Here is a 26,621-nt window from a genome sequence, read left to right as displayed (position 1 = left end):
TTTGGTTTTTGGTTCTTCATAAGGAAAAGTTTGGACACCCCTGATGTAAACGTAGCGTAAATACAATTCCTTGCTAGGCAAGTTGAATCTTGAGTACGCGTGCGCGAAAGGGTCAGAGCGTGGCCCGGAAGTGGAGCATTTTACGCTCTCATTCAGTAAACCGAGCCAGCAGTGTGTGCAACAAATCTTTTTAGATTTGAAGACAGGTACATGGGCACTGAATATTAAAGTCTACGTGGTCTTGAAGACGCCTACGAGTTTTTTTTATAACATTAGAAGCTGTGCAGGTAAATATGAATGAAGCCTTGTTCCACGTTATTCGTTTTACCAAATGATTTGTTCACGCGCGTGCTAACGTGTTTCACTAACATCTGTTTTGGTTGCCCAGAGACGTGTCAGATGCTCTACGAGCATGTAATTCATTCATTTTTGCCGTTTTATTAAGTTTACATTCATTGGGAATCCGCCAGAAATTTCGAAACACAATTTATCTTAATTAAATGGCTTGTTAGCACGTTCATGCTAACGTTAGGAGTGTTGTCTTTTATTTACAATGAACAATCTCCCTTTTGCAGGTTATTGTGTGAAGAATATGGCTCAAATGAGGAATTTTCCGAGACGAAGGGACGGACCTCTTCCACCTCGACCACCACCCGCCTGGGACGAGCACCTGGCCTACGAGGAGCTGCTGCACTGGGATAATCTCATGCAGGAGGGGTACAACCTCCACCCACACGACTACGAGCGGTAAAACAGCCTTTCTTTATTTTATTAAGGTCAAGTTGGTTTTATATTCGCACATTCAGACTTTCTCCTTAACAATATAATATCATAAATGAATTATTTGCGAATTCTACATAGTGAAATCATATTAGCTATCAAAGTACAACATTGTTCAGTGGTGCTAATGTTGTTTTAATGTCATACTTGAGTGTGATTTCAGACAGAATATTAAAAAGTACTATGGTAAATATTATAAGGAGCAAGTTGTCACTGAAGGAATGTGCGAATATAAAACCAACTTTAATTCCATTTATTCTGTTGAGGTAAAATTGGTTTTATATTCGCACATTCTGACTTTCTCCTTAATAATAATTTCAGAAATGTATTATTTGTGAATTCTAAATGATTAAATTATATTAGTAGCCAAAGACTATCGAAGTACATAGATTTAAAGTTGGTTTTATATTCGCACATTCGTTCATTTAGAGGTCTCTATATTGTTTACCATGTTACTTTGAATATTCGATCGGAATTAGCATGCAAGTATGGCTTGAAAACAACATTAACTGCTTATTTGAGTGTTAACAATGTTGTACTGTGATAGTCATTGGCTGCTAATATGATTTCACTATTTAGAGTTTGCAAATAATACTTTTATGAAATTATATTATCAAGAGGAAAGTCAGAATGTGCGAATATAAAACCAACCTTACCTCTATTCAAAGTACAACACTGCTCACGGTGCAAATGTTGTTTTGAAGTCATATACTTGTGATTTCAGACTAAATATTAAATATTACCATGGTAAACAACATGGGGAGCATGTCACAAGTTGTCACTGAATGAATGTGCGAATGTACATTATTCTATTGAGGTAAAGTTGGTTTCATATTTGCATATTCAGACTTCTTAATAATAATTTCAGAAATGTATTCTTTGCAAATTATAAATAGTGAAATCATGTTAGCAGCCAATGACAATCAAAGTACAACATTGTTCATAGACAATTAAATAGCGTTAATGTTGTTTTTAAGTCATACTTGCATGTGATTTCAGACCGAATGTCAAAAAGTACCATGGTAAACAATATAGAGAGAATGTCACAAGTTGTCACTGAATGAATGTGCAAATACAAATTCAACTTTACCTCAATTTATTCTATTATATTTTGCACATAATTAGTGTATTGAAATTTGCACAGACCAAATATTTAAATTAGCGCAGTAAACAATATAGGGACCATTAATATAAACAAATGTGCGAATATAAAACCAACTTTACCTCAGTTTTTATTCTTTTATTTTTGTTATATTCATTTATTAGTTTTTTCTTACTATTTATTCTTTACAGATGTTAATGTCCTAAACAGGTGTTATTTTATATTACAGAAATACTGAAATCATTGTTATTATTGTAATTCTTATTAAGGGTTTTAATTTTTTTTTTTTTAGATTTATTATTTTTTGTCATTTTTTTTAAATGTCATTTTTGTGTGAATTTGTTGTTAATTGTTCAATTTATTTAAGTTTTTATGTAAGATACAACTAGATAAAATGAAATGTGTGTAGTATTTTAACTAAGGGTGTCCTAACTCTTGGGCTATTTGTACAGATCTGGAAGCTTGTAATATGGCTTCATGACAACTGAATAAAAAACTACATTGCAATATTTTATTTTATGTTTTAAATCTGTGGTGTGAATATAATTTCACCAGATGAGTTGAATGGTTAAATTTGGAAATAATTAATTATTCTTATTTAAGAGCTTCTATGTAAAATATAAGGAATCACACAACTTTGCCTAGACATACAATAGAGCAAAGATAAGATGCAAATGAAATGATAGTTTGCAGTTAATATATAAATTAATCAAATGTTAAATAGCAATTTATAGTCTTCATCATGTATATTAATATCTACAGTGCTCAGCATATACAAGTACACCCCACACAAATCTATTTTTTAAATTCATATTTTTAATAGGAAGCTGTACAATATTATATTTGTGTGTATACATTAGATTAGTTAGCACTGAAGCCAAATCTGGAGCTCATCTAACAAAATAATTTACGATAACAGTCCAAAAACTAGTACACCCAAATTTATATGTTATAGAAAAATATTAAATACAAACTTAAAAAAAGAGGAAAAATCAAGAGATGCAACAAAAAAAGAAAAGAAAAATTTAGTTAATTTTGTAGGTTGTAATTTTTTTTGTTTGGTGACTAAAATATTATTTTAATTCATATATCTGTTTAATAAATCTGTTGTTTAAATGCACCAAAAACATTGCCTATATTCACTGAGAAATGGATAAAAATATTCATTTTCAAAATGGGGTGTACTCAGATATGCTGAGCACTGTGTATATAATTAATATTTGTTAAAAATCAAAAGCCTTTAAAAACAAATGCTAATCCTTCATACTGTTATGGTTAAACTTGACTGCACAAATTGCACGTTTTCTGATCTGATAAGTGATTATTTGATATGGGATATTGATGCTAAAATGAGTTCTAGTTTGTAGTGTTCCAAGTAAGTGCTTAAATAGCTCATTTATCTATGTTTATGCTGGACGATGGTCCTGATTTTAATCTAGTTTCGAATAGCAAAATGATTTGTTCTGTGGCTTTAGTTAACTATATTAAGATTAGATTATATTCAACTTTATTGTCATTACACATGTACAAGTACAAGGCAACGAAATGCAGTTAACCATGACATATCGAAAGCCTGTAAGAAAGGATAATTAGGATAAACTTTCATAATTAGCATTATACCAAGTTTTGATTTATTTTCTTTTATATACATTTAAAATGTGTGCATTTTTATTTTATTTTTAATTATTTAATTTTCACTTTAATTTCTTTATTGTTAAGCTTTGTCCAATATTCATAAATGTCTGGAGTAATACTGGAAATTATTGATCAGAAGTTTGGAAACTCTCTCTAAATTCAGTACTTTTAAGTCCCATTTTGCCATACATTGGATGAAAGACATCAATGTCTGTGTGAAAAGATGTGATGAAATGAAATTCTCATTGCAGGTATGAAGAATTGCGTTATTGGTATGATTGCCTGTGTTATGAAGAAGACCTCAGGCAGTACAATGACTACATCGTTGAGTACAGGAAGTGGGAGGAGGAGAATTTGCACCCAGATGAAGTATGTCTCTCTGAGATCTATTTAATTAACAAAGCTGATTTATTCTCCACAGACTCGCTTTGACTTTTTATAAGATTATCCCATTTTATTCACTGTTGTTTGCATAATAAATGACCTTCATAATCAGCATTTTAACACATTGCCAGTAAGTCAACTCTTCTCTTCCTCAGCCGATGCCACCAATGAGGCCACCGCCTCAGCGAACATTTGTGAATGAGGATCGTTATTTACGGGCCAAGCACACAACGGTATATCCATCAACAGAACAGCTGGATGCTGTGCAGAACATGGTCTCTCATATAGAGTTTGCGATGAAGGCTGTCTCTGATTGGTTTAATGAAAAAGAGGCCAGTGACACTGATACTAAAAGGTATGTGTTGGGCATAATCGTAATTTTTCTCAGTATATTTATTTATATATGCATGAAGGTAGCTGAATACAGAATGAGAGGATGATCACACGCACACTGTGAAACATTGGCTATCCTCACTCTCTGATGAGGGCTTTAGTGTCACGCGTACATGGGATGTAATGCGTGCGAGTGTATTAAAAGCTTGCATTCTCCCGTTTTTTTTGCAAAAAGAAACTGCCATGAAACGCAACAGGTGCAATCGCTTCTCTTTGAAATAGACTGGACAAATGTGTGTGTGTGTGGGGGGGGGTCTTTTTGTAAGTAGCAGCGATTGTCGCTTTTACTTTAATCATTCTTTGAACAGATTATAATGGGCCTAATGTTAATTTTGTGTGTGTGTGTGTGTGATCATCCTTTCATTATTTCACATGGTATGTTTTTCACCTGATTTCTTTTGCTCACAGTTATTTTTGTTAATGTGGTTTAATTATCATCCTTTACAAAATTGCTTTAATAGTAGATTAACTCGTTATTTATCTATAGTGATTTGGGACCTTTAGCTAGGATAGACTACTTTGCATAATTTTAGGGATGATCATTCGCAAAAGTCACATCTCAAGATATGCAATGTTGAGTTTGTATTATAATTTATAATTTTTATGTGTTTTTCATGGCTGTGATTTGTAAAATAATAATAAAAAAAATTTAGGTATAAGAAATTGTCATTTGCGACCTTAACTACGATTAATTTGATTGGATTTTCTTTTATTTTTATTATTCAATTACTGCACTTGAATACTGTTAGACTTCAGAAATGACAAAACACTTTAATGTAATTGTATCTTTTTTTTTATTGTATTTATAGATTGTTGTGGATGAAAATGCTCACCACAAATGCAAACAAAGAAATTCTGCAAATAGCACAGACAACAACAAAAATGTGTTTGGGAACCACAAAAAGTCTATAGATTGTTTATTCGATTGTTTGGAGATGCCAATAGTAAACATCAATTCATCAATCTCTTACTAAACAAGTGCATGAAAATACTGACAACACATGCAAATACAGAATTACACTGCAAATAGCACAGACCACAAGTGTTGGATACCCCAAAAATTTTACAGATTGTTTATTAGATTTTATGGAGGTGCACTCCCACTAACATTATAAATTCTTTCCAAATAGAGATATTAAGTCATATGGTGAAATTGTATTTGTATCGCAATATAAATATAGCAAAATAAACAAATATTGCAATACTAGATTTTTCCAATATCGTGCAGCCCTAATTTAGATGCATGAAAATAATTATTTTTAAAATGGCAATTGTTTTGTTGAATAAAAAGTGTATTGTGCTGGATGCTTTATTTAATACCCTAATTAAAAAAAGAAACCTGGAACCATCTATTGTTATGTCTTTCATGGAATAATTAGATTCACACCTTACCACAAGATATCTTGATGGGTTCTGCAAATGGAGCCAGTGTCCACTCCAGGAAGAAAATTAATAAAAACAAATACAGTTTTATTGATAAAGCCGGTGAAAAAGAAGAATAAGATAAATACAAGAACAAAACAAAATCTGTTTATTCTCCGATAAGAATAAAGGGCCTAAGACGACTGCTGAGTTCAGACTGCATGATTTTCAAAGTTGTCATGTCACAGATGTTTTCACACTGCATCACTATCTGGGCTAGATTTTCTTTGCTGCTTTGTTTAGACTGCAAGATGGATTAGCATCAAGGAGTTTCACGCTGCATGACTTTAAAATAGGAGAATCGCAGACAACTTCGTCTCGGTTCACAAACTACGTCTCTCATAACCAAACACACGCGAGAAGTGACATGGAAACAACGTGAGGTCACGTAGTGTATCTTTAGTTATTATATACGTAATGAGAACGAAGCCTTTAGTGGGGTAGAAAATGTACTTATTTAGCTCACCTGGCTTTTGAAGGGAATTAGTAATTTCTCCTTGACTATTTTTCTTTTTCCACGCGGTTGTGGTATTGCTCAGATGCCACGTCAAACATGCACCGCACTCCTGCCAAATTTCCACTAGTTTTTTTTTCTTAATTTCTAGGGTCCAAATAGACTAAAAAGAAGCACTTTTAACTTCTCCCCCAACATCCCGCTTGCCTGCAGATACCCATACTAGTGGATGCTGCTCTCTCATTGGCTGTAGATAATCACCAAAGTTATCTTCGATCAGATCACATTCACATGGCATGATTTAAATCCTAGGCAATTCTCTCAGATCGCGTCTTTGATAGTTGTGTGATTGTTGCTATCTGTAACAATTGTGTGATTGTTACTAGAGTTAACGAGCACCAATTTGCCTGTGATTTCAGGCATTTGTTGCCGACGGGTTTTGAGAAATCGCCAAGTCAAAATCGGGGCTAAAATCATGCAGTCTGAACTTGGCATTACAGTATACAGAAATCTAAGCGCACTGCTGATCTGTCTGTCCCAGCCTTATACAGTATTCAATCGTTTGAATAAAGGTGAACCTTTAATGTTATAAGTTATTACTCCTGATATACTTGGCTGTATCTATGTCAAGATGGCTTGTAGTATATCTCTAAAAATGTTAATCAACATTTGGGCAGTCCATCAGGGTAGTCCCCCAAACTAGTGAAGAATATCTTCTTTTGTAGATGGCGTTCTCATGTCTCTTCCAGTTTTCAATTGTAACAATTTGTTAGAGGTGTCATCTGGACCATATCCTCCTTTAGAACCAGCAGATAACTGATCCACTTCATTGTGTCGTCCTTGACCTCTTTGAACTGTCGAAGGTGCCTCTCTCGTCTCTTATGTTTCGTCTTATCGCTAAAAGCTGTGTTTGCAAGCATAGGAATATTCAAATATGTAAGTGAAGTTTTGTGTCTAATGTCATTAAACCAATCAGACACTACCATATGTAGACACAGGGTGTCCTCAGGGTCTTAAAAAGTATTAAAGTTGATAAATCAATTTAGAGAAATTTAAGACCCTTAAAAACTATTTAAAAGTCTTAAATGCTATATTAAAAGGTATTAAATTTGTATCAGCATGCCAAAATTTGCTGAATTTTATTTGCGAATATCAGGATGCTGCGTAGTTTATGAAATCAATCAAATCCTGCAAGATTTGACATCACACTGCTTTGTCTACTGCAGTAACCAAGACGACATCATTTTTCCTGTTGTTTTATAGATGCTAACTGCTGGATTAGCATTTTTATTCAGTCTATGAATAACGTTTGAGTTTAGGATTCTTTTCTTTTAATCAGTATTTAATAAATATGCTGTTAGTTCAAAGGTCGCCAATGTTACCGGTTGAAACCTAAAGTCTCTGAGGTCTTAAAATGTATGTAAAGAGTCGTAGTAAAGGTATTGAATTCCACTCTCTGATTTCTGTTATACCCTTATACAGCTCTATTAATGTTGTTTTGACATTTTCAAATTATTTAAAACTTGTGGCCGAGAAATAATTATTTATTTTTGGTGTGGCCAGAGAGAAAAATGGTAAAAAGCATAAGCACATAAAACTAATGACATAAATAGAAAAAGCACATAGTTTTATAAGTTTTTCAGTAGGAATAAAAAGAAATGTCAAACAGCCCTGTATAAACAGCTAAAGTTATTTGATGTATTGTTAAACCAAAGACCATATCAATCAGAATTTGTAAAATTTTGCTGTAATCTGGGACATCCACATTTTAAAAGATAGAGTTTGTGTTGAAGGCCAAAGTAACAAAATGCCTTTTTTTGGCCAAATATATCTGTCTTGCATCTCTCTTTTTTTTTATTTAATTTTATATATATATACACATACACACACACACACACACACACGCACACACACACACACACACACACACACACACACACACACACAGAGGTCTAAATAATACAGAGCTAGGGGCATATCAAAATTTACTAATTCAAACATTTTCCAATATGGTAAAATTGTCACATTACCAGACAGCTCAGTAAATGAATCTCTTTTTTTACTTTTGAAACCAAGCCTGTTGCTATAAGTCTTAAAGGTCCCATGAAATTAAAATAGTTTTATTAGATGTTAGTGTCAGTATTGTAAGTTTTTAGGATATCTATAAGCTAGTGTGCACCAAAACAGTGATAAATTTTGTATTTAGAAGATATAAAATTGATATAATTGTTTGTAAAGCTTGTAGTTTGTCACTTCCGCCTTAACGGTGGAAGATAAGGCACTTATGAAATTTTCTCATCAAATCATGACCAATCAAATTATCTCTAGTTTCTGACATGCCCCGCCTCCTTTTAGATGTTTCTCATTTGCTTTTCATTTGATGAGCTTGAGCTCAACGCTATTGGCTGTTTTTTTTGGGGGTTTTTTTATAAAGGGAGGAGCTACACTATGTCCCACCCCAGGGTGGCCATGGGGTTTCAGAAAGTATTAAAAGTTGATAAATCAATTAAGAGAACATTAAGGCCCTTAAAAGGTATTTAAAAGTCTTAATCACGTTTTTTAGAGGTCTTAAATTTTGTTCAAGCTTTGTCCAGAGTGTTTGACTCCAAAAAAGCATAAATACATAAATTTTCCTCCTGATCATAACAACGGCATGCTCAATCCACGCGATTGGTTCAGGCTGGGGCACTTCCGGGCAAGCTCACGTCTGAGTGATATCATGTAATTTGTGACAAACGCAGGAAGGTGATGTGACGCTCTCCACATGTAGCAAAAACATAGAACGAAACAGACGCCGAAAAGGAAACATGTAAGTTTGCGTACTCGTGGTCGAAAAAAGAGTTTAAACGGTGGCTGAAGTCTGTTGCTGAAAACAACTGTGTAAAATTAACAACCGTTTATTAAGGTAAAGGTTTGATACTGATTGGAACTTGGTGGCAATGAGGTCTTAAACTATTCTGAGAAGGTCTTGAAAATGCATATTTCAAAGCACTTCACGGACCCATAATACATTTAGTCACTGCATTTTTTTATGTATAAAGGGTTAAGTAATTGCAGGGTACATCATATTGCAGTTTTGTTTATGAAAGACTCATGCTTGCTATCTCTTGTTGTGTTTTTTCCTATGCAGCAAGTCCTCGCAAAGTAAACTGCGTGGTGTTTTGAGAGTAGGACTAGTGGCTAAAGGACTCCTGCTCAAAGATGACTTGGATTTAGAGTTGGTGCTGCTCACTAGGGATGCGCCTACCAGCTCTCTCCTCAGGCTGGTCTCTGGAAAACTCTCAGAACTCATAAAGGTTGTTCCTTACGCTTTGCTTATTCAATTCTGTAGTTATTTATTTTATGAATTTTTTTCTTGCTTTTTGTCATCTTTTAAACCCCATTTATGAAACATAAGCATTAAGATTGGGTGGCAAAATTGCTCAGCATCTTTACATTAATAAAAAAAATGATTTAACACAATTTTTATTATTATCTGTTTTAATAATAAAAATTGTGTTAAATCAAATTATAATGTTTTGTTTGTTGCATATAGTTAACTATTTATGTGCTGTGGGTACAAAGTATCTTTCAATTCGGCTACCACCTCAAGTATATTTCATACCTGTGGGAAGCACTGAGGGTTTTCTCAGATAAGCTATGTAGCACAAATGTTTTTAATATTCATAACAAAACATGTTTCTTGAGAAACAAATCAGAACTTTAAAGCTGTGTTGGCAAAATCTTCGTCTTGACCAAAAAAAAAAAAAAACACACCAAAAAACTATTAGGTGTCTAAAGAAAGTAGAATGTGTGTACTGTGCTTGTGTAAGAACTTGGCTGTCAAAATCAGCAGGTAAATGGTCTAAAATCCTCATTCAGAAAGAGAAACTGAAATTCTTATATGCTAACTGTAAACTAAGAATTACTATCTTGAATATTAGTTTTAAGAAGATGCAATGTTAGAATAGGCTTTCATCACTATTGCTTCTGTTCTAGTACATTGATGCGTTCACCAAACCAAGCAGTCAATCAAAATGATTGATTTCCCACTTATAACCGCGGTACTTATTCAGCATTCTGAAACTTGTCACATCACAAATATTTGCCTGACAGACACTGTTTCTCTTTGCCGTGTAATGTCCTTAAGAACTAAGAATGTTTTCTCAAGGAGCGTGTGACAATCTTGCTTCATGCATTGTTGGTGAGCGTAAAACAAAAGAATCTCATTGAAAATCCAAAACTTTAACTTACCAACCCCATATTATTAAATAGATGAATTCAATGTTGTTTAAAAGCTAGTGTTCCTGGAAATAAAATTGACATGCTGTTTCTTTGCTTGCTTTTCTCAATGAAAGGATGTGACTGAGGAGAAATACGTCATCACTCCATCGATCCAGGAAGCTTCTGTTATTGTTACAAGCACGAAGGAGCCCCTTCTGAAACTCAGCATCCATCTGACCTCACCTGTGGTCAGGGAGCAGGTTGAAAAAGAGGCATCCGGAGGTATGATCTCACTTTTTGTCAATTTTGGACCAGAAAGACCTTCAGCGCCTTCAGAGGAGGGAAAATAGTAGTCCTGCAGTACATTCCTGCTGCACCAAATTGTTTAATGATGGATGACTTGTGTTTTTTTAATACTGGGTGCTTTCAGGGATTTAAATGTTACAATTATTGCTCTTCGTTATTGTTCAGCTATATTCTGCTGAGCATTGCATTTTCCGAACGCCAAATTTTAAGCGATACGAAAGGGTTTGCATTGCAGCAAAAAAATAAATGGTTAAGCTGATAGTTTAAGCTGTTATATCTATACATTATGCTTGTTTATTATTCTATAATGAGTAAGAGTTTTATTCTGATTTAATTTTTTTGCTAAAACATATGTAACCTGTATTTTGCTGCAGTATTTACCCTGCTCACACCTGAGTTCATTGAAACAAGATATTGCTTTTGTTGCCTGTGGTTGCAAATTGACTTTCTCAACCAAGCCTTCTAGTTTGTCAATTTTAGGGGCGCTGGACTTTTGACCAACTGGAAACTCTCTGTCTCTGAAGGGGGGGCGCAGTTGGCCTACAGAAGAAGAGGGTGAAATGTCTGTAGAAGTAGATCATTGTAAAGATTATCTTGAAATACTGTTAGGATTGTGTAGATTTTGTGTTAGATTACTTCCTGAACAGTTCCCCCTCTTCCTCTTGCCTGTGGGCACGGGAACACTGCGTCTACCCCTGGCCAGATGACAGAACCCCCCTTGGTCAAACTGTGCCTTGTCTTCTTACTCCATTCGTCACTAGAACCGTGCGCGGAAAGCTCTCCGCAGGACGCTCTGGACAGGCAGAAATGCCTGGCTTCTCTGGCGTCTCTCCGCCAGGCCAAGTGGTTCCAGGTTTGCATCCGTCTTTATTTGTCTAAAAGTCGACTTGTAACTTGATCTGACCGTTTGACCTGGGGAAAATACATTTTGCACATTGAGCTGTTTCTGAGAAATGATTCTTAATTGAAACATCAATACATGACTTAAACTGGATTGCGTTTTGACCTCTTTTCGTTGAAATGTCAGATGTATCTTTCCCAGGTTGCAATTTGTTCGTTCTTGGTCAGAAGCTATAATTTGGCCAGATTGATCTGCTAAATGCAAATCCACCTCTTAAAAGCATCTAGAAGTTTTTGTTTTTCCAAGTGGTTTGTAGTGTTGTTAACTGCTTTGCTGTTTGTTGGGTTTGCAGGCTAAAGTGTCCGGGCTTGAGTCGTGTGTCATTGTGATTCGGATCTTGCGGGACTTGTGTTCCCGTGTTTCATCATGGGCACCGCTCAAAGGCTGGGTGAGTCCACCTCAAACAAAAGCAACATTAAGTGATTTTATAGAGAAAATTCATAAAACGCCTTTTTGACATTCTTGTTTGACTGCAGACTCTTGAGTTGCTGTGTCAGAAGGCCATTTCCACCAGTGAGAGGATGCTGGGTCCTGGAGAGGCTTTTCGGAGAGTTCTGGAGTGTCTTGCTTCAGGGATTCTAATGGAGGGTAAAGACTGAAACAAACCATCATTAATGTTTAAACTTTTACCAACAGGAACTTCTGGAAATTCATGGTACTATTTTAAAAAGTCTATTTCAGATATTAAGAGTCAGGGATTGTTGTTTGTTGCGTTAAAGGTCCTGTGAAGTGCCTTGAAATGTGCATTGTCTTTCGATGTTTGACATAATCTCAACCAAAACACGAAGATAGGGAGAGACATAGTGTAGCTCCTTCCCTTAAAAAAGCAATAGTGTTTTGATTTATCGCAACGCAAATGAGAAGCTTCTTGTAGGGGGCGGGGCATGTCAGATGCTAGAGAGCATTTGATTGGTCAAGAGAAACTGAAGTATGAGGTGACGTGAATAAAACCGTTAACCCATTTAGGAGGTAGTGACAAACTACAAGCTTTACATGTATATGTGAGTTTTATATCTTCCAAATGCGAATTTTGCCACTGTTTTGGAGCACACTAGCTTATATATATCTTAAACTATTGATACTGATACTAACATCTAAAAAAACTTCAATTTAATTCTATGGGACCTTTTAAATTTTAGTTTGCATTTATTGATATGTACATTTTTTAATGCTTTGTTTCATGACTGTTGTTACACCTATGGTTAGGCTGTTTTTAAGCTCAGTTTTATTGTTTTCATTCTCATCAACTGGCTTTAACAGGCATCACTCCTTTAACAGGCATCGTAACCACCTGATCGACCTCTTTTCCATAGGCTATCATTATTATTTTAATTGCTAATTGCTATATCATAGTTGTGTGCGTATATTATTCAGTGCAAGCGTGGGCCAAAAACAGTGCACCTTAAAGGGTTAATCAGACTGTAACTAATTATAAGTCTCTAACTGTTATTATTAATGTAATTAAAGTTGGGATGTCTGGGTAACATAAATTTTAGGAGCTTTGGCTTCAAAATGACCATTTACAGACTTGGTATTAAAGTGCACAACAGAAAAACTAATTGTAAAGTTTGTAAAATCTAACTATCAAATATGGTATAGTCCATTTTAAGGGATGTAAACAATAACGATGGTCCTAATGTATTTCCTGTTTTACATTTTATATTTTCATGGCTTCAGAGAATCCAAAAACGTCCACATATTATAAATAATGTTATGATAGTTGTTTTAATGTCAAGTGATTGAATTGCCTCTTGTTACAGTTAGGAAATGTTTTAACAACAAGCAGGAAATATTCATGTGCCAAGGACATCACCACATTAAAATGGTCTATAGCAGGGGTGTCAAACTCAGTTCCTGGAGGGCCACAGTCCCGGATAGTTTAGTTCCAACCCTGCTTCAACCCACTTACATGTAGGTTTCAAACATGCCTAAATTCAATTAGTTTAAATCGGGTTTAATTAGGGTTTAAACTAAACTGCGCAGAGCTGCGGCCCTCAAACAGTACCTCAGTTTTTTTTATTAAATCAAAATCTGAGGTTACTTATCCATTGTTCTTATAGTAGCTATTAAAGGCAAAATCATATTCAATCTAAAACCATTTTAATATTAAGCAAAGCACAACAGCAGCCTATTTGTCCATTCATTAGTGTAAATTCAACTATTTAGTGAATGAAAGTCAGGGACCTTGATACTTGTTTTAGAGTGGGAACGCTGTACTGAGCACCATCTTTTTCTACAGGTGGTCCAGGCATTTCTGATCCTTGTGAGCGTGACACCACTGATGCTGCCGTGTATCTTACATCGCAGCAGAAAGAAGACATAACCCAGAGTGCACAGGTTACTTGCAATCTAACACTATAGCTTGGCTCTTGGCTAAATAAAATGCAGCGATGAACATTTTGATTCTTTCATATTTAATGTGCTGCTTTTCCCTCACCCCTAGTTTGCATTACGACTGTCAGCGTTTGGGCAGCTTTACAAAGTTTTGGGAATGGACAGACTCACTTCCAAAGCTGCTAGAATGATTGAACAACACAGAGGTACCAGACGTAACATTTTGAAACAAATGAAACAAATAGCTGAATTGGCATTTATTTGTAATGTTAATTATTAAATTATGTTTGTCAGTCAATGGGTCTTTTTTTACACTTTATTTTAAAGGCCAAAGTTGCTAATTCATCACATCATGGTTTTTAAATTAAATTACAGTGCCTGATCCTCCAATAAAGAGGCCAAGGGAATCTTTTGATGGCGGGGATTTTGAAACGAGGCTGAAGTTTCCAAGAAAAGGTATGCATGCTCTTATTATCCTGCACTAATTTTTAGCATATATAAATTGCCACGGACGGACGGACGGATGGATGGATGGATGAATGGATTGATTGATTGATTGATAGATAGAGATTGATATGCAGAGATAGATTGATAGATATAGACATGGATGGATGGATGCATGGATGGATGTATATGGATGGATGGATGGATGGATGGATCGATGGATCGATGGATGGATGGATGGATGGATGAATAGATAGCTGGGTGGACAGATAGATAGATAGATGGATGGATGGATGGATGGATAGATGGATGGATTGATAGAGATAAATTGATAGATAGAGATTGATGGATGGATATGGATTGATAGATAGATGGACGGATGGATGGATATAGATTGATTGGATGGATATAGATTGATAGATAGATTGATTGATTGGATGGATATAGATTGATAGATAGATTGATTGGATGGATATAGATTGATGGATGGATGGATGGAGATAGATAGATACATAGTTGGATGGATGGAGAAAGATAGATGGATGGATGGATAGATAGATGGATGGATCAATGGATGATAGATAGCTGGGTGGATGGATGGATGGATGGATGGATCGATGGATAGATGGATCAATGGATGGATAGATGGATGGATCAATAGATGGATAGATAGATGGATCAATGGATGGATAGATAGCTGGATGGATGGATGGATGGATAGCTTGGATGGATGTATTGATTGATACATAGAGATTGATAGAGATAATTTGATAGATAGAGATTGATGGATGGATATGGATTGATAGATAGATAGATGGATGGGTGGATGGATGGATATAGATTGATTGGATGGATATAGATTGATAGATAGATAGATTGATTGATTGATTGGATGGATATAGATTGATTGGATGGATATAGATTGATGGATGGATGGATGGAGATAGATAGATAGACAGACGGATGGATAGATGGATCAATGGATAGATGGATAGATGGATCAATGGATTGATGGATAGATGGATCGATGGATGGATAGATGGATCAATGGATTGATGGATAGATGGATCAATGGATGGATAGATAGCTGGGTGGATGGATGGATAGATAGCTTGGATGGATGTATTGATTGATACATAGAGATTGATAGAGAGATTGATAGATAGAGATTGATGGATGGATATGGATTGATAGGTAGATGGACGGATGGAGGGATATAGATTGATGGATGGAGATAGATAGATAGATAGATATATTTGTTTATTTATTGGTTGATTGATTCATGGCAACACTGCTTGATAAGGCATTAAAGCATAAATAAATAAAGGTCAGTCATATTGGTTGTCCATGATACCTGTGGTTTCTCCTAGAAGAAAGGAAAGAGCCACCAAATGCCCTGATGAAGCTGAATCAACTGCGTCCTGGGACTGTTTACAAATTGGCATCACAGACTGGGCCTGAACATGAGCCTCAGTTCTCAATGACTGTAGAGGTGGATGGGGTAACTTATGAGGCAACGGGCCCCTCCAAACGCAGCGCAAAGCTCCACGTTGCCCAGAAAGTGAGTGTTTAGTTCATCTTGAATTTGTAGCCATAAATAGGGTGCTACATTTAAACTTCCTCTGGTATTAACATGCATTTAGAGTTGAAGTCTGAATTATTAGCCGCCTTGTCTCATTTGTTGTCTTTTGTATTCACATCACACAGGTACTGCTGGCGTTAGGTGTACCTCTGCCATCAGAGACAAAGCCGGCTGAGGAAAAGAAGAGCCAGTCTGTGTCCACCCCTGCAGCCGCTGCTTCAAGTGAAAACACTCCTACAGGCTCTGATGACGGCGCTGAGGTTAGAGTCTAATGTAGGGCTGGTCCGAATACCAATTCTTCAGCTTTAAAGCTACTGTAGTAATCAACAACGTATGTTCGAAGCTTCAGAAGGTGGGGGCTGAACATTTTCTTATCTCTAATAAAAACTGGAATCTCTGTGTGCTTGTCTGTTTGGATTTTTATTGTCAAGAACTGTTCATTCCAAGCAACTTCATGTGCGGCGGGTTTCTTGTGCGAATCCAAGAATGTGCAGTAGTATTTTAGTGCAATATGGACTTGTTGCACATTTAGAATTAATAATAACTTGCAAATTCAAACAAAAAGTGCTTGGGGGTAGCTTAATTAATGCGTCTGTGCTCTCTGGGTAGGGGATTTATCAGAATAAACAGAGTAAGTCCAAGGCACTCGAAATATGTGGAAAAATTATTAAAAAGCCTTTATTGGCATGTCTATTCCTTAACTGCACCTACGTGCTTCGGCAAACACTTGGCGCAATCCCAATACTATTTTTGTAACCGTAACTGTACTGCTCATTTGCACAGTGGCCTTATTCATCTATGTAAGCACAAGAAAACAACATCAGCGTTATACCAGGCAGTGTAAAAAGCTCATTCTCAGCCGCTAGACTTTTCAGACAGGGTATTCGAGTGTCGAGTGACAGAATGTTGCGGAACTGCTATACAGGAGTTATTATTAGGGATTATAGATAGCGAAATTTATCAGTTTTTATTTTTAGAATTTTTTTTATTTTTTTTTTAAAGCATGATGGTAGAACACAAACGTGGTTATGAATATATTAAAACGTATGTTTGTTTGTCGTAAAAATTCATAATAATGACATAAAAATACTAATTTGTGGATCTCCTTACTTGCGGGTGCAGCTATGCAGCCGTTGTGGCTGGTGAATACTGGGAAATTTTGTTACCCCTTTGTTTCGAGTGTGGTCCTGCAAAAATCTCTCTTTCGAGGGCTATCTAGCCCTTCCCCTTAGCGTTACGCCTTTAAGATAAAGAGAATTGGGACACTTCTACCCCTTCATGTGAACGCACAAAACGAGGGGTAAGGGGAAGGGCTAAGGGGTCGAATTGGGATTGGGCCTTGACTTCATCAGGGTAACAGCGATCTGGTGCGTCTGGAGTTTCTTCTGAACACTATGGTCTCATGACTCATTAGAATATAAACGATACTAAAACAGTATATTGAACGCAAGGTTAACTCAACATTTTTCGTCTGCCTTGGTCTTACTTTTGCTGTTCATTCTAATAATAACTTGCTTTTCATGGGGACTTTAAAACTCCAGAACAGTGTGGGCATTCTGTAATTTGGTAAACAAATCACTCCCAAATCAGAAATAACCAGCAAATGTAATTACTGTTTTGACACTGTAAATGGTTGGCTATTTAAAAAAAAAAAACTAGAAAGTATTTTCTATGGAATTTCTGCGCTAGGCTGCAGCTAATGACGGCGCCTGCGTTTAAAAGGTCTTTCGTCTATTTTTATACTTTATTAACCGAATGGATGCTTAAGGCTGTTTAACTAAATAACATTGATGCTGTAAAAGGAACCTTATGAAATTGAAAATAGTAGTAGTTTTAGTAGTTTTAAAGTAGATATTATTTTCGATAGTTTTACATTTCGGTTTATACGCGAGTTTAGATTGAGTTCGTTTCATGAACTGTTCTGTTTTAGTTTAATTTTTATTTCGGGATCGTTTTTTTTATTTAGATTTAGTAATTCTAGCGAACCGAATGCATCTTGTGCTGACCAAATCAAAGATTAGTATTTGTACAGCTTACATTAACCTTTGCGTAAACCTTTTAACAAAATTGAGATGTTTGTTTTTATATATATATATATATATATATATATATATATATATATATATATATATATATATATATATATATATATATATATATATGGGATGCTTCATATTAAAATATTAATTAAGAATGCTGCATATAATCACTTAAACACGTCACTTATGACCATTTAAATTTGAACATGTCATGGCCAGAAGCAGCTTTACAGAAAACTAATTTTTCTTCGGCTTAGTCTATAAATAATATATGGGAGCGCTTGTGCGTCTTTCTCTGCTTGTAAACTCATAAACAAACACCTGCGATCAGTTCATGAAATCGGGCAGATTGGCGAGTACCGATTGAGTCTTGAAATGCGATTATCAGCCAATATCAATCTTCAGTCGATCGATGGAGCATCCCTTATATATATATATATATATATATATATATATATATATATATATATATATATATATATATATATATTAATTAAGCTTCAGTCTTTTAGTTTTTTGTTTACTAAAGTAACCTTGCTTCAGACATTGTAGGCAGCTTTTGTGTAGTGAATGCAAAGGTGTTTGGCTGAAAAATGCCAGTTTAGGGTTTTAACAATTCAAGTGTTGCTTCCACACAGCTGTGGTCTTTGTTATTTTTTCCCATATGAGCTGAACTATGACGTTCACTAATAGGTAATTTATATTCAGACAGTTTTGTTGGGATGCCAGGTATTCGGAAAATGAAATAAAATATTCGGATCTCAAACTTGAAAATCGAATGCCAACCCACCAAATAAATAATCAAAAATTCTGGTCCAGCCCTAGTCCAAATTTTGAAGATTGATTTACACCTTTGTATGGTGTAGACGTTTTATTTGGTATGATTGGTTCCACTTCATCTTACAGGGTGGCCCCATCCTCACCAAACATGGCAAGAATCCCGTCATGGAGCTCAATGAGAAGCGCAGAAGTCTGAAATATGAGCTTGTTTCTGTCAAGGGACGCTTCAACGACAAGACCTTCACTATTGAGGTTAGACCTGTTGACTGAAGCTAGTGCATTTTTGCTTATTATCTATATGCCTAAAAAAATCATCCAAACATTCTTGATAAATCATCCAACAACCTTTGATATCAATATTGGTTTTGATTTACGTAACTGGATGGGTTACCTGCTTATTAAATAGATATTGGCTGTTTAGTAGTCATTATTGTACATTATTTTGTAGTCATTGTTTTATTATTTAGAGAATTAAGAAATTCAATTGATTAAACAACATTTTACTAACACTTTTTAAAGTACCAATTCTTCCTAACTTATGGCTTATTACCTGCTTTTTATTAACATATTTGCTGTTTATTAATACTTAGTATTAAGTGCATATTTTGTGTGTTCTTAATCTACATACTTAATCCTGTGCAATAGCTAAACCCAACTACTAACTTAACTATTAATGAGTAACAAAGTACATTACCTGACAATAGTCTTGTTGTCGATCCCAGTTGTAAGAGCAACAAATAATAGAAATGGTAAAGTGGCTATCCTCTGGTGAACTGCATCCCAATCATCACAAATGCTGCAGAAGACCTAATGGAACCAGCATGGACCCAAGATTCTCACAGAAATCAGTCAAGTTTGCTGATGGAAAAATCATAGTTCAGGTTATGTTCAGTTATAATCAGTATGGGGGCATGCAAGAGATCTGCAAAGTAAATGGCAACATCAACAGCCTGAGGTATCAAGACATTTGTGCTGCACATTACATTACAAACCCCAGGTGAGGGCAAATTCTTCAGCAGGATAGCGCTCCTCATACTTCAGCCTCCACATCAAAGTTCCTGAAAACGAAGTAGGTCAAGGTGCTCCAGGATTGGCCAGCCCAGTCACCAGAAATATGAACATTGTTGAGCATGTCTGCAGTAAGATGGAGGAGGAGGAGGCATTGAAGATTAATCCAAAGCATCTTGATGATCTCTGAGCACTTTCTTTGCCGCTCCAGATGACTTATTATTTAGTTAGAGTCATCGCAGAGATGTGTTTGGAAGCTCATCCAAGCTCATGGGAGTTATTTTGGTTTTGTCTGATCTGATAGTCCTGTAACTGATCTGTCCAACTACATCAAGATCATTTAGGCTAGAATCTAAATTTAAAAAATTGAAGAATTTATAAGTGTGTTCTTTGTAATATAAATGTAATCCGGTCATCCTATATTTGTCATTACCATTAGGTCAATTATTTAATCTCACCGCCAATCGCAAATCCTTTCCCAAAGCCTTATAGTAATATGTCCAGCATATGTACACTTTAGAATCTCACCTACCCTCCTTTAAGTACTGTGATTTTTTTTTTTTTTTTTTTTTTATTATTCTTGCAACGCGTTACATGCTGTTATTCACCTATAAATAACATAGAGAAATCAAAGTTTTGGAGTCTTAATATAAGCAAAAAGGCTAAATTCTAAAATATTCTGTCGGGGCAAGTAAGTAGCACCACAGTATCTGCAACTTGCATTATTTGAAGAGACAAGAAAGCGACAATATAAATATTTAATTAAGAGTTAATGAGAAAAGCCAGGACATAGCTTCCATGTTCTTTTCATTATATAAGGTTGCAGATGCTTAGGCATGTGTTTTTTAGGCATGCCACTTGGAAATATATATAGTATCTGATAAATTGTGCATTTGCATTGTTAATGCACTGCAGCTACAACACCTGTATCTTAATATTCGTGTGCATTCACTTGTCATTTTGAAAAACGTTATTTTGCTCTCAGCCTCTGCTGTTTTTCTGCTGCTGCTCTTGTCCTAAGTATAGAAACATGCTGTTCTTATTCATTCTTGTGTGTTTTTCTTTCTCCCAGGTGGAGGTTGATGGACAGAAGTTTCAGGGCTCTGGATCAAATAAGAAATTGGCCAAAGCCAATGCAGCACTTGCGGCTTTAGAGCAGCTGTTTCCAAATTGTCCTCCAGAACCGCTCAAGAAAAAGAAATTCAATCCTATGGTAAATAAGCATGTAATTGAGAATCCTTTTGAAGCTTCTTTTCTTAAATAGGTCTACAATGTTTAATGTTTTTGTTTTTCTTTAGGGATATGGTATGGGTGGAGTGTCTTTCAATCGAGGCAGGGGAAGAGGCAGAGGTCGGGGCAGAGGATTCAACACCACCAAGTTTACAGGTACGATAACAATAGATATAGATTATTTTAATGTAGTGATACCATTGGCTCATGAACATTCCCTGCTTGTTTTCAAACTATTTCATAACTGCAACAAGATGCAATTCAATGGTGTCCTAACGTTAAAACAGCTGTCATAACATTATTTATCACTATGTAGAACTTTTTGTTAATTTCTCGTTTGGTTTGTTGCCTTTAAATAGCATAGTTTGGCAAGAAATTGCTATATAAATTTCTAAATTGCTATATGAATTGTAAATAATTAAAAAAAAATAACAATATCGTTTAATGTTACTTGATCAGTGTTAACTGTTTGCTTGTTGAATTATTGTTTAAAATAACATCCCATCTGTGAATCGTGATAATGGTGCTGATATTCAGTAAAACAACAATTACAGAATTATCATAGATATTACACAGCCTTATTCATAGTATCAACAAAAATATTTAGTGGTATGACCAGAAAATCAGCATATTAGAATGAAATAATTGTGCTGAAGTTTCAGCTTTGGCATCAATGAAATGAATTGCATCTTAGAGGGCTTTCACATCTAGATTTTGTTTCTGAACCTAGCGTGTTTCCCACAATCGCTCTCTGATCCCGCCAAAACAATTGGTCTGAGATTGCCTGAATGAGGTAGTCTTAGGTCAATTGAAACTGAAGCAGATTGGTTTTGGCGAGAAAGCAATACGATCCAACGAAACTAACGAACCAGGTTATATCACGGTGTATTATGGATATGTAATAGGCATATATGGCTAAATGAAGAGAGAATTATGAGTAGGGCGGGATGTCATTATTCCTACCGGTTAATGTGCGTTTCTTGTCAAATACGAAAGTGAAAGCATGCTGAACTATTAACAAGAGCTGTTTATCCTTTAGGAAAATTGACTGAACTGTTATTTCTCTCTCTAGTGTAAAGCCTATAATGCATAATTCTAGCCAATGGCTATGTATGAGAAAGCCTGATATATAGTTGGTGACCATGTCTGTAGGTGTCACCATTCAAAATTAAAACACAGCTTTTCGCTTATAATGTCTTTATTGCTCTTTGTCATAAATTTAAATAAGGATGCATGACAGCTGAGCGGGACTAAAATAATAAAATAAACCGTGGAACCCTGACCAATGTGATGAGAGTTTACATTTGAATTCATGTGATGAGAGTTATTTTAAAACCATTCTTCAATTAATGTTTTTGATCAAATAAATGCAGCCTTTTGAGAAAGCATTCAAACAAAACTTCTCTCCTGCAGACTCCAGCACCTCTGTGAATCCCCAAGCAGACCCGTCTGCTGCCTCCACCGCTAGCGCAGCCACCTACCAGGCTGTTCCTCCACCTGTGACTGGCTATTACAACCAATACACCCAATCCTACTCGCAGTTTAAAAAACCCCAGGACCAGGCCCAGAATGAGAATCAAAACCAGAGCAAAACAACAAATCAACAGGCTCCTCTTGTTGGACCAGACTATGGTTATGGGTATCAAGGGGCTGGCATGAACATGGCAGCACCACCTAATTACAATTATGCTGGTGAGTTTGAGTGCTGACAAGGTGTTGGACAATGAAACTAAAACCCCTTGATAGACAATAATTTAGGAGTATGGTGTAGGGCTTCCTTTTGCGGCCAATACAGCATCGCTTCGTCTTGGGAATGACAGATTCAAGTCCTGCACCATAGCCAGAGGGATTTTAAGCCATTCTTCTTGCAGAATAGTGGCTAGGTTACTATGTGATGCTGGTGAAGGAAAACCTTTCCTGACTCGCTCCTCCAAAACACCTCAAAGTGGCTCAATAATATTTAGTTCTGGTGACTGTGCAGCCCAACATGATGTTCATCAAACTACTCTGTCACCAGTTTTGCGGTGTGTATTGGTACATTATTATCCTGATACACGTCATCGACTCAGGATAAAACGTTTGAACCACTGGGTGCACATGGTCCTGTAGAATGGTTCGGTAGTCCTTGGCAGTGACGTGCCCATCTAGCACAAGTATTGGGTGTAGGGAATGCCATGATATTGCAGCCCATACCATTCCTGATCCACCGCCATGCTTCATTCTGGGCATGCAACAGTCTAGCTGGTACGCTTCTTTGGGGCTTCTCCCCACCATAACTCTCCCAGATGTGGGAAAGACAATGAAGGTGGTCTCAAATGAGAACATTACATGTTTCACATTGTCCACAGCTAAAGATTTTCACTGAATGGTTGGCACCATTGAAAACAACACTTGTCATTGGCACGAGTGACTACAGGTTTGGCTATAGCAAATTGCAGCAGCATATTGACCCTGTGGAACACCCGCGAGTAGGCATGGGCCAGTATAAGTTTCTGACAGTTTGATAACCTTGGATAAAAATATCATGGTATCACGGTATTGTGATTACTAGGGTTGGGTCGATGGATGATGTCATCGCGATCCTCCGCCCTACCCCCGTCGCAGTAGCAACCCGCTCGCGAAAAAACAAACTTAGGCCACGTTTACACTAATTCGTCTTAATTTTAATATGGCATTTTAAAACGAAAACGATCCACGTCCACACTGGCGTTTTACCAAGCATTTCTGAAAATCCCACCTTCCACACTATACCGCTGAAAAAGCACATCACGTGACCACACACACAGACAAACACTCTGTCATGCGCTGCAGTGCAGGCTATGCACATGTAACTCTGAGCTCCAAGAGTCACACCAGAAAGCAGTGCACATTGGACAGTTTATCAAGGATGTACCGCTGGATTGCGTCTCACTATAGTTGTTAAACGTGATCTTTAATTCATCTCGTCTCTAACGATTCTTCGGTCTATTGAATCTATTAGGTAACGTGTCACAGCATCAGTACACCGCTTCAATCATTCACTTTCACGGGTGTACCAAGTTAGTTGATGCTATTATAGCGACACAGATCACTCTGCCTACTCATGGCAGAGTGCTGCGGAAAAAGTGATTGACTGGTGGTAATTTGTGTGTAACTTCTCTTTATTTATTTATGATTTGGTTTTGGGAAAAACAAAGACCATGCAGGTCAGGTAGGCTACATACAATTAATTTATGAATGAATTTATTATTCATAAATAATTAATTCACCGCCACCTACTAAGATGATGCCATCATCCATTGTTATATTTTACATTCGGACATCGTACGATGCCAAATTGTTCAACAACGTCCAACCTAATGATTACTGCTCTAAAATAAGTTGTTGTCGTTTTTTTTAACACTTTTTTTTTTCCCCCATTGAATACAATATATTTCATTTTAGAAAAAATTTATATTTTGGAACAGTAAACATTTCAAGCTAAATAGTTTAAATAAATCATTGACTTCTGCTATTTTCATTAGTTTCATAAATACAGATTTCTTTACAATACATGATAAGAAACACTTAAAAAACCTTTTCATATATTGTAGGAATGGTGTAATAGATTTTTTTTTTGCTATTTTAACACCTTGACTTCTCCAAACCGTGGTAAACCTTGAAACCAGTTATCGTCCCATGCCTACCCCCAAGTCACTGGCATTGCTTTTTTAGGGGTTGTGGGCTGAATAGTTTGGGAAACCCTGTTCTAGGTGATTTGCTGATACATCACAAAGATCAACAATTTGTTCTCTTTTGAACTCTGTCACCCATAATGGTGTGTGCATTGCAATGTTTTAAGCAACAATTTGTTATTAATGCGCTAATTAAACCTTCTCACACTGTTCTTATACCACTGTCACACTAGAATTTGAGCTTCCGAAATTCTGTCATACAGCGCTGCAAAAAGGGGCGGGGTTAAACAAGATGATTAGACATTTGAAAAAGCACGCGATTGGTCAATATTTAAAATTTCTGTTCAGAGAGGTCATGATTTGATCTTCGATTGGTCTCAGCCAACCATGTGATGTGATTTCGCAGGTCAGAGTTTTTACCAAGCTTGATCTTTGCAATGCTGCGAACTGCTAAACTTGTCGCACAAGCTTGCGTTTCGGATCCAACGCATTTGTGAGCGTATGAATGGAAGTCTATGTGGTGAAAAGAATGAAAAAGAAATACTTTCTCATTCTGAAAACAATTATTTATTTTTGCTATTTTATTTCAGTAACTGTTGTTAGTTTAATTTTAATGTTTTTTTTTTTTACTTATTATGAAATTATCAGTTAACAGAAATGTTTATTGTCCAATAGATTTAGTCTCTTCAGTTTTAATTTGTAAGATAAATTATTGTTGAAGCCACCACAGTCTAAAACTCTGGCTTTTCTCTTTAGCGTACAGTGGACCCCCTGGAACAGCATCATTCGGACCACCTGGAACAACAAATCAGAGCTATAACTTCACCTAGAGCGCATATCCAAACCTGGGCGGCTACAGCAGCGGTGGAGCGAGCACCACAGACTACACTTACAGATAAACACTGCAGGTTTGAGCAGTACAGACGCTTATTCAAACACAGACATCATTTCTGTAATTCTATAGCCTGCTATGTACTGCTAGGTTAAAGCATTCACTCGAAACCTTTTGAGATTTTATACAGTTTCTTTCTTTTTCTTTGCCTTCTGAATTTAGCATGGTTTTGATTCACCACACATTTCAGGAAATTCTACTTCAGGATGGTGGAAGTTGCTTTCTGTCTGTGCCTAGATGGTTGGTGTGATTCAAATGGAAGATATTTGTCACATTACTCTGTTTTTCCTCCTAAGGTATATTTATTCTCATCCCTTTATTTCGCTTCTAAGGTTTTAGCTTTTGGTTTGTTTCGGACTGAATGTGGACAGTAGAATGAGCAAGACTTTGTTTACTTGCCTGAAACCACTTTAGATGTTCCTTGTTTTGGAGTTTTAAGAGATTTGAGTTCAATCTTGGTATCTTTTATGTCGTCTTTTATGTAGTGTTGCGGTTCAACGTTAAATAGGCAAGTGCAGGATGTTTTGTGTTCTCTGAGGTGGATGTTGTTTGTGACATCTTGGAACTGTTAAGAAATAAACCTTTTTTCTATTTTTAATCGCTTTCTTGATTCTTTTGACTGACATTTTGAAATGTGTGCATGATATTTACTTTGTTTCAAGTAAAATGTCTCCCTTTAGATTTTGGAGCACATTTGATGCAACATTTTTATTGATTTGTAAGATTTTTTTGTAAGAAGTGAATATTTCTGGTTACTTAATTATCCCTATATAATTTTAGTAAAAAAAAAAAAACTTAAAATAATAAAATATTTAGGCTTTTGGAAAGGTTTTATTTGCTCATCTTTGTTATCGTTGTAGTGCACTGCATTATGTCCCACAGTAAAGACTCAGAATATTATTCACAAAACAAAGCATTTACATATATTCTTATTTAATAGTATCAGGTTTTATAGATAGATAGATAGATAGATAGATAGATAGATAGATAGATAGATAGATAGATAGATAGATAGATAGATAGATAGACAGACAGACAGACAGATAGACAGACATAGTAATAATAGATAGATACAATAA

The 26,621-nt window shown here is 35.9% G+C and overlaps 1 protein-coding gene across 3 annotated transcripts; it reads left to right on the top strand.

The window, feature by feature from the left end:
• The first annotated feature begins 117 nt into the window (after positions 1-117).
• Positions 118-26,140, top strand: ilf3a (interleukin enhancer binding factor 3a). 3 transcript variants are annotated; one of them, XR_008837956.1, is made up of 20 exons: positions 118-287; positions 576-747; positions 3,769-3,886; positions 4,057-4,256; positions 9,301-9,466; positions 10,508-10,655; positions 11,441-11,532; positions 11,873-11,968; positions 12,057-12,168; positions 13,820-13,917; positions 14,024-14,120; positions 14,290-14,370; positions 15,729-15,919; positions 16,066-16,200; positions 18,886-19,011; positions 20,840-20,980; positions 21,066-21,153; positions 22,411-22,689; positions 25,407-25,558; positions 25,705-26,140. XR_008837956.1 is itself a non-coding variant. In XM_056459490.1 (19 exons), exons 2-19 carry the CDS (start codon positions 593-595, stop codon positions 25,478-25,480), a joined length of 2,394 nt encoding a protein of 797 aa, XP_056315465.1. In that variant the 5' UTR covers positions 118-287; positions 576-592; the 3' UTR covers positions 25,481-26,140. The 3 variants fall into 3 exon arrangements, 2 of the variants coding, with proteins under 2 accessions (XP_056315465.1, XP_056315464.1); XM_056459490.1 differs by having other exon boundaries at positions 15,732-15,919; positions 25,407-26,140; XM_056459489.1 differs by having other exon boundaries at positions 25,407-26,140.
• Positions 26,141-26,621: the final 481 nt, after the last annotated feature.

This window comes from Danio aesculapii, chromosome 6 (genome assembly GCF_903798145.1).
Source record: "Danio aesculapii chromosome 6, fDanAes4.1, whole genome shotgun sequence".
Taxonomy (NCBI): domain Eukaryota; kingdom Metazoa; phylum Chordata; class Actinopteri; order Cypriniformes; family Danionidae; genus Danio; species Danio aesculapii.
The sequence above is the reverse complement of the archived record's forward strand: the minus strand, read 5'-3'. Positions and strand labels throughout refer to the sequence as shown.

Coding starts and splice junctions, on each gene's coding strand:
- ilf3a (XM_056459489.1), top strand. CDS start 593: ATGGCTCAAATGAGGAATTTTCCGAGACGAAGGGACGGACCTCTTCCA. Junction 748..3,768: donor CACCCACACGACTACGAGCG/GTAAAACAGCCT, acceptor TTCTCATTGCAG/GTATGAAGAATTGCGTTATT. Junction 22,690..25,406: donor ACCTAATTACAATTATGCTG/GTGAGTTTGAGT, acceptor TTTTCTCTTTAG/CGTACAGTGGACCCCCTGGA.